Below are 14,258 nucleotides of genomic sequence, written 5' to 3'. Positions count from 1 at the left end.
CAATAGCGGAGACGTGGTGGTATTGTCTCGCACCTCCACTGGAGCTGGAAACAACCGACAGTACCAGCAGCATGAGAGGCGAGACCCTCACAAGCAAAAAAGAATATCAGTGATACGAACTTCCTCGCTAAAATGCACTGTACAGCACAATACGTAAGGTGTTCCAAAACACTCCACCCCACAGACTTCACGGCTGCCACTGCACACACTACCACCATCTACTCATTGACTTGTGGCCGTTCCAGCAAGTGCCATTCCCTGTGGCATCTTTACGGCCACCACAAAGGAGTGGGGGAACGGGAAGCGTTCTCACAGCTACGCCAGGCTGAAGCGTCGCAAAGAGCGAGAATGTTCACGAGAAATGCATCATGCCAGCTTTACGGCCTCCAGAGTGCCCTCCTAGTTTACCTCGGGAAAAACCTGAGCACAATACAGTAGGCATTCATGAATACGAACTTGAATGAGCCACAAAATTTGTCTTATCAGAAGTTCATCTTAACGGAAGTGCGCCTAAAAAACATGTTACATGAAAACAATGAATAAAGTAGCCATTCACAGAGCCAATGCCAAGATCTGACAAGTGCGCAATGCCAAGGTCTGACCGTGTCAGGTCTCTGAGCCAGCGCAGGCGTGACGGCGCCCAGTCTTTTCCGTACAAGCAAGAAAACGAACTCCCACAAGACTGCTTCCCCACAGTTTTGCTCTAAGATGGAAGCTGGTGCGCGGAAGTCATCTTGTGGCAGTGCACTTTGTTGTGTAGAAACATTATACATATACATATAGTAGTAAACCGTGCCAAGTCGCCTCCATTTTACAAATCAACAGATTAGCACTTTTCCTCTACTGCATATATTGCCATCCATTAGTTCCGTGCTATGATTTGCGGCCATTGCTGAAAACGGATGAACGCAGTGCCAGGGACAGTCAGTACTGTCTTCGGGCAAGAACCGTGGGCACTATTGGTGGAGACTGTGTGCGAGTGTTATTTAGTCCCGTAGTTTGTAACAGTAAGAGATTGGACCATTGAACCAGATCATTTAATTTTGATCTGGAATCTCAATACTAGTCTGGGAAATTGCCAGGTGCCAAGATGGAGAAGTGTTAAAAGTCTGATGGCAATGAAACAAGCGTACAGGTTTCATTGCATCATCAAAAAAAGGAATTCATAATTGCAATTCTAACGCAGTACAGTCACGATAGCAGTGCCTAATTTCTGCTCAGGAAATTGAGAAAAACAACAGAGAAGAAAACAAATCGTTACAGCCCACCATCGACCCAAGCATCCAAAACCAGCTAGTCTTATTCCAAGCTCTTTGGCTCAGCTGTGTGCATTGATGACGTAAGATGACCGCCACAGATGGTGGCTATGCAGTTGCAGAAAGCAATGCGTGCATTGTAGGTGGTCAAGAGATGCACTGCTTTGAAAACTATAGAATGAGCAGCTGTTGCCAGCCTTTGCAACCAGAGCTGCGCAAAGTGTCTTGCTCCACAACATCTTACGGTGTCGAGGAGCGCAAAAACCGGCCGTCTACGAGGGCGATGCTAGGATTGTTTACACACTGCTGTGCACTGCAAAAGGCAGTACACTGTGCGGCTTGTTACACCTGCCAAAAGTACCTACTGACCAATAAACCTCTTCTCAAAAGGTTGCACATATAAATGATAAGTAGGGGTGTGCTAACATTCGAATACATGTATTTGGTATTCAGCTTATATTCATATTAAAGGCACTGATATTAGAGACTTTCTGAATATTCTCCAGCGATCGCATACAATGCAAACTTTCATAAATTCGACTATGGCAAATCCGCAGTATCGAAGCAAACTACCCGGCAATCGAGTTTGAAGTGCCAGGAAAACAATATGAAGATTCCGTTTACTTTCTTTGTCGTATATCACGTGACCCGATCACAATCAGATGCTGTTGGGCTATACGTCATGAAATTTCATAAGTGGGCTTCCCCACATATAGCACACGATGAGAACAAGACTGCCTACTACTCACTTCAAACAATCCCAACGAGAATGCACACTTTTATTTTGTTGCATCCTTCTATAATGTGTTCCATACTTCACACCCGCTCCCATGGAATTCATCCTGTTGCCTTCGTAACTCTCTTAGTGTGAGCTTCGCCATCTTATTTCGGTCAACTGCAATATTCGAGCAAGTCCACTCACAGATATTTGCACGAGGCTCCCAACGGGGCAATTGGCGCTACAACGGGGCAAGCAACACTGTAAAAATTCCACCTACTGCAAGGTGCATTGTAACCTGCACACCTTTTATAAGTGGGTATAACGACAGGCAGGACAACTGCCGGAGAGTCTCTGTAGCTAGGCCAAAAAATAGTCTGCCCGCATAGTTTTGGTTTCAGCGCTTTGCCTCGCGTGCGGCGATGGCAGCTGTTGGCCTTACATTCGCCGATCATCCAAACACAGCTCCATGCCACTTTTGGACACAGACTGGCGTGCCGCTGGTCGTTTCTTTTAATGTGAAAGCACTACTTCGCTAGCAAAGCTGAAAAACCGAAGCTATGTGTGAAGCCTTAAACTCTGATTGTGACTTATAGCCAGCGGTCTTGTGCAGCTGCTCCGTCAACGTGCGGAACAGCACTCCGAAACAGGGCGCTCTTCATCAGCTTACATGCATTTGCACAATGGAGCTGCCTGATAAGGCTTTACCGCATTTTCGGCAGTTTTTTCTTTTTTTGGGGGGGGGGGGCACGAAGGCAATTTATAAATCAGCCTTTGGATAACGTGGGTACTTCTTTCTGTCCTTTGAACAGCGAATTAACGAGGTTTACCAGTCATCATGTTATTTTTAGTTGCCAGTCAGGTATCGTTCCATGGATTTCATTTTGCACGATCAAATTGCAGGTTGGATACTGCTATGCTGTCTAATCAAGTACGTTGTATACAATTCTGTGGACATCAAGTCTTTTTATATGGTGCCGAGTCAGCGTAGTTTTGTTAATTACACGAAGCATAAGGAGCTCGTCGGCCCAAAAAGCAGCGCAAGTGTTGCACGCAGCACGCTGCTTGCGCCCCCGCCCAACAATAAAGAGGATCCGGTGCTCTCTGAGGAGGAGCCGGACCAGTGGTGCGATAGGGCCCCAGTTGGTGGACTGAAAGTATGACGTTATGCCACCTCCATGCGGGACTGCATCAGTGTGAGCCTCTGACCTAGGGAGTGTCCCGACAAGCGACGGAGCCCAAGCCAGGTCCTTCGCGGGAGCCAACGACAGCGGTGATGCGCACCACGACTCCCAAGTTGAACCAGCAGTCATGCGAGAATGCAGGCCTTCACGATGGCAAAGCAGGGGCAAGTTGGGAAAGGAGGCAATGTGATCCGACACTGAATAAGAACACTGACCACGTGAGAGGGAAGCGCAAGACGGACTAAGAACTCCCACATAGTGAAGCGAAGGTGTGCCAAGCGTGGGGCAAACCATGCAACCAATAAAAAAAACGATGGGAGATTTGAACTATTACGTTAAATTATCGTTAGTGTGCATTCTATACTATCGCATTCTGTGGTGGGCTGGGCGCTCAGAATATCTCAAATTTTGCGGGTGCGATGACCATATTCTATTTTGATAAGTAAAAAAAAGGGGGGGCCGCAGTATCATATTTGGAGATATTTCTCACTGAACAGATATTAGATTCGTTATTCGGAGTTATTTTTTTCTTCATATTTATTTTGGAAAATTTAATTTTTGCATGCCCCTAATAAAAAATAGCCTGATGGCAAGGTGGAAAGGAAAGAAAAAAAAAAGATTGAGGCATGGCTACCTGAACCCAGGCTATTACAGTGTATGTCCTTTGGCTGCGACGGCAGCAACTGTGATAGCACGAAAAAAAAAAACTTACCATCCCATCGAGCTGAGACCATGGTGGCAGTAAAAGCCCCAAATCTCGCGTCGATGAGTGCCGGCTGCCTGGCATCCACGAGGAGGCTCTCCTCCATTATAGGCACCTGCACACAGACAATGCACGGGCAGTTTTCTTCGGTCCTTTGTTCGCCTGCTCACACACATTCGAACAATGACACATGCATGCAGACACCACCAACAAAGTCTGAAAAAAAAAATCAAATCGCCCCATATCTGCAGTTGGCTTGCATTTATTTTATTCCCAGGTTCAATAGCTGCCCTTGAAGGAACACATATCTCTCAATGCAAACACTGAGCAAATGTTGGTGCCCTGAAAACCCAGTTGGCCACCTAAACTGTTCACTCAGCCAGCAGGACCAAAACGTGAAGATACCGGTTTGAATCATCAAGAACTTGCACCAACGGCAATATTTCTCAAAGCCAGCATGCTGAACGCAGGGTGGTCACTGAAAAGGGCTCCAACATCTGCATTTGGAGCATGTAAGAGTGACTTGAGCAACACTGAAAGCGTTAGCACTGTTTCCCTCCCATCTGGAAAATGACCACGCAAAAAAATAGAGACCCCGATTTTGCAATTGTTGCATCTCAGTGACCGGCGGGCAACAATAAGCCAAAGATATCAACCAAACAACTAAAATTTGGCACACAGGTTTTTGCATGCAATTAAATACTAAACCAACAGGTGCAGTACGCTGACGCATTCAGTCATCCCAATTTCATTCCAACAGTACAGCGCTTTCCAATGCTTAACCTGCATTACAAAGATGATCTAAAGAGGTGCGCATCCAACTCACATTCAAGTGGTGGTGTGGATGCTCGAGGAGGCGGTCTCCTCCGAGCACTCCATCACAGTGCTCAGGCGATGCCTCAGCGCGAAGCGCACCAGAGGACTAGCCCGGGCCCGGGTCAGCACAGCGGGAGGTGATGGCATTAGCGGAGACCTGGTTGTTGTATTGTGGTTCATGTGTTTTCTGTATTGTTTCAGTTCTTGTTTCGGTTTTGTGGATTGTCTTGGATTCTGTCTTGTGACGTCATTTCATGTATATATAGGCTGTCTGTGTTCAATAAAGCGTCTTGATCTTTCTTGGTCATGGGACAGCAGCACGGACTCGGCTTTCGTTACTAAGACGGCCAACACCACAGTGGTATTGTCTCGCACCTCCACTGGAGCTGGAAACAACAGACAGTACCAGCAGCATGAGAGGCGAGACCCTCCCAAGTAAAAGAGAATATCAGTGATACGAACTTCCTCGCTAAAATGCACTGTACAGCAAAAACCTAAGGTGTTCCAAAACACTTCACCCCACAGACTTCACGGCTGCCACCGCACACACTACCACCATCTACTCATTGACTTGTGGCCCTTCCAGCAAGTGCCATTCCCTGTGGCATCTTTACGGCCACCACAAAGGAGTTGGGGCAACGGGAAGCGTTCTCACAGCTACGCCAGGCTGAAGCTTCGCAAAGAGCGAGAATGTTCACGAGAAATGCATCATGCCAGCTTTACGGCCTCCAGAGTGCCCTCCTAGTTTACCTCGGGAAAAACCTGAGCACAATACAGCAGGCATTCATGAATACGAACTTGAATGAGCCACAAAATTTGTCTTATCAGAAGTTCATCTTAACGGAAGTGCGCCTAAAAAACATGTTACATGAAAACAATGAATAAAGTAGCCTTTCACAGAGCCAATGCCAAGATCTCCCAAGTGCGCAGTACCAAGGTCTGACCGTGTCAGGTCTCTGAGCCAGGGCAGGCGTAACGGCACCCTGTCATTTCCGTAAAAGCAAGAAAACGCACTCCCACAAGACTGCTTCCCCACAGTTTTGCTCTAAGATGAAAGATGCTGCGCGGAAGTCATCTTGTGGCAGTGCACTTTGTTGTGTAGAAGCATTATACATATACATATAGTAGTAAACCGTGCCAAGTCGCCTCCATTTTACAAATCAACAGATTAGCACTTTTCATCTACAGCATATATTGCCATCCATTAGTTCCGTGCTATGATTTGCGGCCATTGCTGAAAACAGGGATGAACGCAGTACCAGGGACAGTCAGTACTGTCTTGGGGCACGAACCACGGGCACTATTGGTGGAGACTGTGTGCGAGTGTTATTTAGTCCCGTAGTTTGTAACCGTAAGAGATTGGACCATTGAACCGGATCATTTAATTTTGATCTGGAATCTCAATACTAGTCTAGGAAATTGCCAGGTGCCAAGATGGAGAAGTGTTAGAAGTCTGATGGCAATGAAACAGGCGTACAGGTTTCATAGCATCATCAAAAAAAGGAATTCATAATTGCAATTCTATCGCAGTACAGTCACGATAGCAGTGCCTAACTTCTGCTCAGGAAATTGAGAAAAACAACAGATGAAAACAAATCGTTACAGCCCACCATCGACCCAAGCATCCAAAACCAGCTAGTCTTATTCCAAGCTCTTTGGCTCAGCTGTGTGCATTGATGACGTAAGATGACCGCCACAGATGGTGGCTATGCAGTTGCAGAAAGCAATGCGTGCATTGTAGGTGGTCAAGAGATGCACTGCTTTGAAAACTATAGAATGAGCAGCTGTTGCCAGCCTTTACAACCAGAGCTGCGCAAAGTGTCTTGCTCCACAACATCTTACGGTGTCGAGGAGCGCAAAAAACCAGCCCTCTACGAAGGCGATGCTAGGATTGTTTCCACTCTGCTGTGCACTCCAAAATGCAATACACTGTGCGGCTTGTTACACCTGCCAAAAGTACCTACTGACCAATAAACCTCTTCTCAAAAGGTTGCACATATAAATGATAAGTAGGGGTGTGCTAACATTCGAATACATATATTTCGTATTCAGCTTATATTCATATTAAAGGCACTGATATTAGAGACTTTCTGAATATTCTCCAGCGATCGCATACTATGCAAACTTTCATAAATTCGACTATGGAAAATCCGCAGTATCGAAGCAAACTACCCGGCAATCGAGTTTGAAGTGCCAGGAAAACGATATGAAGATTCCGTTTACTTTCTTTGTCGTATATCGCGTGACCCGATCACAATCAGATGCTGCTGGGCTTTATGTCATGAAATTTCATAAGTGGGCATCCCCACATATAGCACACAATGAGGACAAGACTGATTACTACTCACTTCAAACAATCCCAACGAGAATGCACACTTTTTTTTTGTTGCATCCTTCTATAATGTGTTGCATAATTCACACCCGCTCCCATGGAATTCATCCTGTTGCCTTCGTAACTCTATTAGTGTGAGCTTCGCCATCTTATTTCGGTCAACCGCAATATTCGGGCAAGTCCACTCACAGATATTTGCACGAGGCTCCCAACGGGGCAATTGGCGCTACAACGGGGCAAGCAATACTGTAAAAATTCCACCTACTGCAAGGTGCATTGTAACCTGCACACCTTTTATAAGTGGGCATAACGACAGGCAAGACAACTGCTGGAGAGTCTCTGTAGCTAGGCCAAAAAATAGTCTGCCCGCATAGTTTTGGTTTCGGTGCTTTGCCGCTCGCGTGCGGCGATGGCAGCTGTTGGCCTTACATTCGCCGATCATCCAAACCCAGCTCCATGCCACTTTTGGACACAGACTGGCGTGCCGCTGGTCGTTTCTTTTAATGTGAAAGCACTACTTCGCTAGCAAAGCTGAAAAACCGAGGCTATGTGTGAAGCCTTAAACTGTGATTGTGACTTATAGCCAGCGGTCTTGCGCAGCTGCTCCGTCAACGTGCGGAACAGCACTCCGAAACAGGGCGCTCTTCATCAGCTTAAATGCATTTGCACAATGGAGCTGCCTGATAAGGCTTTACCGCATTTTCGGCAGTTTTTTTCTTTTTTTTTGGGGGGGGGGGCACGAGGGCATTTTATAAATCAGCCTTTTGATAACGTGGGTACTTCTTTCTGTCCTTTGAACAGCGAATTAACGAGGTTTACCAGTCATCACGTTATTTTATTTGCCAGTCAGGTATCGTTCCATGGATTTCATTTTGCACGATCAAATTGCAGGTTGGATACTGCTATGCTGTCTAATCAAGTACGTCGTATACAATTCTGTGGACATCAAGTCTTTTTTATATGGTGCCGAGTCAGTGTTTTTTTGTTAATTACACGAAGCATAAGGAGCTCGTCGGCCCAAAAAACAGCGCAAGTGTTGCACGCAGCGCGCTGCTTGCGCCCCCGCCCAACAATAAAGAGGATCCGGTGCTCTCTGAGGAGGAGCCGGACCAGTGGTGCGATAGGGCCCCAGTTGGTGGACTGAAAGTATGACGTTATGCCACCTCCATGCGGGACTGCATCAGTGTGAGCCTCTGACCTAGGGAGTGTCCCGACAAGCGACGGAGCCCAAGCCAGGTCCTTCGCGGGAGCCAACGGCAGCGGTGATGCGCACCACGGCTCCCAAGTGGAACCAGCAGTCATGCGAGAATGCAGGCGCTCCCGATCGCAAAGCAGGGGCAAGTTGGGAAAGGAGGCAATGTGATCCGACACTGAATAAGAACGCCGACCACGTGTGAGGGAAGCGCAAGACGGACTCAGAACTCCCACATAGTGAAGCGAAGCAGTGCCAAGCGAGGTGCAAGGCAGTTTTGAGATAGCGATGAACATCTTCCAGCGGGCAAACCATGCAACAAATAAAAAAAACGACGGGAGATTTGAACTATTACGTTAAATTATCGTTAGTGTGCATTCAATGCTATCGCATTCTGTGGTGGGCTGGGCGCTCAGAATATTTCAAATTTTGCATGTGCGATGACCATATACTATTTTGATAAGTAAAAAAAAGGGGGGGGGCGCAGTATCATATTTGGAGATATTTCTCACTTAACAGATATTAGATTCGTTATTCGGAGTGATTTTTTCTTCATATTCGTATTGGAAAATTTAATTTTTGCATGCCCCAAAGGAAAGAAAAAAAAGATTGAGGCATGGTGACCTGAACGGAGGCTATTACAGTATATGTCCTTTGGCTGCGACGGCAACAATTGTGATAGCAGGAAAAAAAAAACTTACCATCCCATCGAGCTGAGACCATGGTGGCAGTAAAAGCCCCAAATCTCGCGTTGATGAGTGCAGGCTGCCTGGCATCCATGAGGAGGCTCTCCTCCATTATAGGCACATCTGCACACAGACAATGCACGGGCAGTTTACTTCGGTCCTTTATTCGCCTGCTCACACACATTCGAACAAAGACACATGCATGCAGACACCACCAACAAAGTCTGAAAAAAAAAAAATCAAATCGCCCCATATCTGCAGTTGGCTTGCATTTTTTTTATTCCCAGGTTCAATAGCTGCCCTTGAAGGAACACATTTCTCTCAATGCAAACACTGAGCAAATGTTGGTGCCCTAAAAACCCAGTTGGCCACCTAAACTGTTCACTTAGCCTGCAGGACCAAAACGTGAAGATATCAGTTTGAATCATCAAGAACTTGCACTAACGGCAATATTTCTCGATGCCAGCATGTTGAACGCAGGGTGGTCACTGAAAAAAGCTCGAACATCTGCATTTGGAGCATGTAAGGGTGACTTGAGCAACACTGAAATTATTAGCACTGTTTCCCTCCCATCTGGAAAATGACCACGCAAAAAAATAAAGACCTCGATTTTGCAATTGTTGCATCTCAGTGACCGGCGGGCATCAATAAGCCAAAGATATCAACCAAACAACTAAAATTTGGCACACAGGTCTTTGGATGCAATTAAATACTAAACCAACAGGTGCAGTACGCTGACGCATTCAGTCATCCCAATTTCATTCCAACAGTACAGCGCTTACCAACACTTAACCTGCATTACAAAGATGATGTAAAGAGGTCCGCATCCAACTCACCATGGTAGTGGTGCTGTGGATGCTCGAGGAGGCGGCCTCCTCCGAGCACTCCATCACGGTGCTCAGGCGATGCCTCCGTGCGAAGCGCACCAGAGGACTAGCCCGGGCCCGGGTCAGCACAGTGGGAGGTGATGGCAATAGCGGAGACGTGGTGGTACTGTCTCGCGCCTCCACTGGAGCTGGAAACAACCGACAGTACCAGCAGCATGAGAGGCGAGACCCTCCCAAGTAAAAGAGAATATCAGTGATACGAACTTCCTTGCTAAAATGCGCTGTACAGCACAATACGTAAGGTGTTCCCAAACTCCTCACCCCACAGACTTCACTGCTGCCACTGCACACACTAACCACCATCTTCTCATTGACTTGTGGCCCTTCCAGCAAGTGCCATTCCCTGTGGCATCTTTACGGGCCACCACAAAGGAGTGGGGGCAACGGGAAGCGTTCTCACAGCTACGCCAGGCTGAAGCTTTGCAAAGAGCGAGAATGTTCACGAGAAATGCATCATGCCAGCTTTACGGCCTCCAGAGTGCCCTCCTAGTTTACCTCGGGAAAAACCTGAGCACAATACAGTAGGCATTCATGAATACGAACTTGAATGAGCCACAAAATTTGTCTTATCAGAAGTTCATCTTAACGGAAGTGCGCCTAAAAAACATGTTACATGAAAACAATGAATAAAGTAGCCTTTCACAGAGCCAATGCCAAGATCTGCCAAGTGCGCAATGCCAAGGTTTGACCGTGTCAGGTTTCTGAGCCAGTGTAGGCGTGACGGCGCCCAGTCTTTTCCGTACAAGCAAGAAAACGCACTCCCACAAGACTGCTTCCCCACATTTTTTGCTCTAAGATGGAAGATGGTGCGCGGAAGTCATCTTGTGGCAGTGCACTTTCTTGCGTAGAAGCATTATACATATACATATAGTACCGTATTTACGCAATTCCAACGCGCACCTTTTTTCGGGGAAAACACGTCTCAAAATCGCATGCGCGTTGGATTCGAGTGCAAACCGAAACTGCCCCATAGCTGCCCATCGTCATCGCCATTATACGATGTGCATTAACTTGTAACAGCATACTACTCCACGTGCTAGATCTCGACCTTCTGAAGGAGTCGTCGAAACGCTGAGTTGGAATGCAGTCCAATTATGCATCGTTGTTGCTGAGCATTGTGGGATTTTTTTTTTAAACGCTGACAATTTAGGGAGTGGCATAATCCCCCGAGACATGCATTCTTTGATTCCCAAGCTTGATGGAGTGGCGAGGTGTTGTCAGGAATGACTGCAGCAAACCACAAGTGATCGGCAACATCTACACCTTCGCATCTGCAAACAAGCTCCAGCCTGCAGTGCGCAGCATGTTCAAAATATAACAGCGTACCCTCAGAGCGAACAGACGAAGATGGTAAAACATGTGCAAAATAAGCACCCAAGCCGTACAGAGCCAAAAGCGTCAACGCGACACCCGGCAAACCAAGGTTAAGGGTGGCTGGCTTGCAATATCTCACAAACGGAACATACCGCCATCAAGGCGCCATTCCTGCTGCCCTTCCCTATAGGTCTTTTTTTTTTAGCGCGGTTTTCTTGTTTTTAGGTCTGTGCAAATAAGCCGAAATTTTCAAGGAGCCAATCGAATTTTCTCCTATTAGCTTTGTTGAGCGAATCAATAGTCCAAGTTCAATATCATTCGAAATGATTCTAACCTGTTCTCAGGTTCTTCAGTACTTTCCAGATTATTGGCACAAAATTCGAATATGAACATCAGTTTTTTTTCAACAATTGTTTTAAAAACAGCACACTCCAGCATCACACTGCACGCTCCCGCGATTTGTTCTCTGCATGCTGGAAAAAGTCCTCCAGCGAGGAGAAGGGCTCCGCGTTAATACACGGTCCTTTCCATTCGTGTAGAGTTCATAATACTCGTACATAACATCTTTTAAGATTGCCTTCATGCCCAATATCGGGGGCATAAAGTTGAAACTCTCATCCCTCTCAACAACTGAGAATTTCCACTAGTTTGTTGGCATGTCATCTTCAGCAGCCAACAGTAATTTTCTTATGAGTATATCATAACAGTCATAGAGTGAATCCTCACTTTGTCATTTGTGTACACGGCTGGATATCAGTGCTGCATCTTCAGACAGCTAGAGTTTTATGTCCCTGACTTATTGCGCCACATATAGCGCTTCATTTTTCCATGCGAATATTCTTTTTGAACAGATAATCCCAGAAGGACCTAACATACAGATACATTGAAGTTGTATTAGATTCGGTTATTTTACTAACCCATTCATACAGCATTCACTCTTTAACTAAACTGTGTTTCCTTAGCTTCTCTATTCCAGTGCTAACTATTGGGAATAAACCAGTTTGAAAGCGGAATCCATCACGAGCGCATCATTCCCGAGGGCTCTCCACGTAGTTTTGTTGGCAATGATATTGGCTCTGCGGTTCCATGTGGCACGCCTAAACAGAGAAATGGTCTATGGATTATGAGGTTTACCATCCAAAAGAGACTCAAGCTATGAGCACGCCGTGGTGGAGGGCCTAGGATAATTTCGACCGCCTGGGGGTTCTTAACATGCACTGACATTGCACAGTATAGGGGTCTAGCATTTTGCCTCCATTGAAATGCGACTGCTGCCACCAGAACTGAACCAGTGACTTTCAGATCCGCAGCAGAGTCCATAACCACTGAGGCACAGCAGCGGCTACACTGGCAAAGTGTCAGTTTCAAAGTGCCAGCTCATTCTACCTGGAGTTATTACTGTACTGCCTGCACCAGTGCCATGGGCTCCCATGTTTGTTGTAACAACTTTTGATCTCGTGACCTCGTTGCCTTGTGACTGTTACCTCATGACCCTGCAGTTTCCTCCTGTTCACGGAGTGCTTGCCACGTCATTTTCATGCACACTGTGGGGACGCCTTCGTCCCCTGCGTTCACTTTCCCGCACTGCACCCCACTGTTGTTAGCTGCCCCCGAAAAGCACTCCCTTTAGTTAGGTTACTCTAGCTAACAGGGGAGGGCGCTCGCGTCGCAGCGACAGCAGCGCCACGGATGGCGTGTTTTGCCGCTCGCGCGCGGGGGAAAGGCTAGCTCTCTTCTCCCTGGGACAGGATAGCGTGTGGACGTTCACGCGCAAAGCTCCGCTCTGTGCCGCGGGCCTCTCGTGGTTGGAACTTACTCCCGCCACCTCGTCCCGTCGGGCCTCGGAGCTTCCCTTTGCCCTAGCGTGGGCGGACGTTCGCTCGTAGCCGTGCTGGTGAGTCGGACATCCTAGATTCCTCAGTGTATTTTGTTGCTAGCTGGCGTTATTGTTGTTATAGCAATAAATGCCTTGTTTGTGTCAGCCAGTGTGTCGTTCCTTTGTTCCCGTAGAGCACGGCCCGCCGTGGTCGGCGTGCGCTCAGTAGCGTACGCGACCACGGGGTGGGGTCCGCGCGGTTTTGAACTGAGTCAGCCGCGCTTAAACGGGGAGAACGGATTTATCCCCCCCATTTAAACCCCACATTTGGCGCCCAACGTGGGGCCTGCTCTTGGAACATTGGACGACTGTCGGTTCGGTTCGAGGAACGCTCTTTGTCCGGACTTGACAAGTGGTGGGCCTAGTGTGAATTTTGATCGCTAGGACCTGGGCATGCTTTCTTGAGTGCGAGGTGTATTGCGCTGCAGCATGTTTGAACTTTTCGACATGCTCAGCATGTTTTTTTTTGTAAGTTTTCTTCCTGGAGTTTCTTCAAGAACCACTTGGTCCGCATCGAGGGAGCGCGAGGCCTAGCGCCCGCGGAGTTGCCGAGCCCGAAGCGAGTGAGTACGGAAGCCGCGTGGGTGGTCCGAGTTTTCTGTATATATTTTCTCGCTGTCTCTTTTTCGACTCTGGGAGTCGCGGCTCTGGGAGCCGGGTGGCCTGGGGCCACGGGTGCCGTAACGAGCTCGCTGGTATTGCAGCTCGGCACCGGGCGTTCCGACACCGTCCGATACGGTGGGCGCCGATCACTCAGCAGCTGCTTCGTGCAGTGAGCGGGGAGGACCACCCCACAATGCTGATGTCTTTTCGCGGCTGCGCGCACGAAACCCGTTTCGGGTCTTTCTTTTGTTGGGGGTCATCGACCTTCACAGTGGTAGTGAGGCCTAAGGCTATTCATAGCTGCCTGCACCTTGTCAAAAGTGACACGACCACCGGACCGTGGTATTGAGAGGGGGCGCACTTTGCTGGCCCACCCGTTCTTTTTTTAACCTCGCATGAACCGAGCATTCTCGTTCAACTCAAGAAAGGGCTTTGTTCACTCGAACTTTGCGTTGCACGGCCGCCCGACACCTTTTGCTAGCGAGTTGAGCATTGAGCCACGAGGCTCTTGTGTACGCCGTTTCCCCTCCCGTGACCTACGTTAAAGGCATGCGGAGTGTGTTTTGGCAATCTTTCAGATCCAGCGGAGCCACTGCGGCTTGCTGTCTTGTGCACATCGTCTCGCTGCCGCCTGCTGCGACGGAGCGGCCTGTATCCTGTTCGCCGCATCCATCCGGGGCAGCCGTGGGTT

General features: G+C 47.9%; 1 protein-coding gene across 1 annotated transcript in view; it reads right to left on the bottom strand.

The window, feature by feature from the left end:
- Positions 1-3,870: 3,870 nt before the first annotated feature.
- The window catches only part of LOC149354884 (uncharacterized), a 32,380-nt gene continuing 21,992 nt past the window's right edge, over positions 3,871-14,258 (bottom strand). The window contains exons 3-6 of the mRNA XM_089583544.1: positions 9,724-9,902; positions 8,903-9,010; positions 4,688-5,063; positions 3,871-3,976 (exon numbers count right to left, since the gene is read on the bottom strand). Coding sequence (XP_089439670.1) covers positions 8,999-9,010; positions 9,724-9,902 — 191 coding nt within the window. The 3' untranslated portion in view covers positions 3,871-3,976; positions 4,688-5,063; positions 8,903-8,998. The remainder of the gene's footprint in view (positions 3,977-4,687; positions 5,064-8,902; positions 9,011-9,723; positions 9,903-14,258) is intronic.

This window comes from Amblyomma mixtum, chromosome 3 (assembly GCF_055824585.1).
Source record: "Amblyomma mixtum isolate Tamu chromosome 3, ASM5582458v1, whole genome shotgun sequence".
Classification (NCBI taxonomy): domain Eukaryota; kingdom Metazoa; phylum Arthropoda; class Arachnida; order Ixodida; family Ixodidae; genus Amblyomma; species Amblyomma mixtum.
The sequence above is the reverse complement of the archived record's forward strand: the minus strand, read 5'-3'. Positions and strand labels throughout refer to the sequence as shown.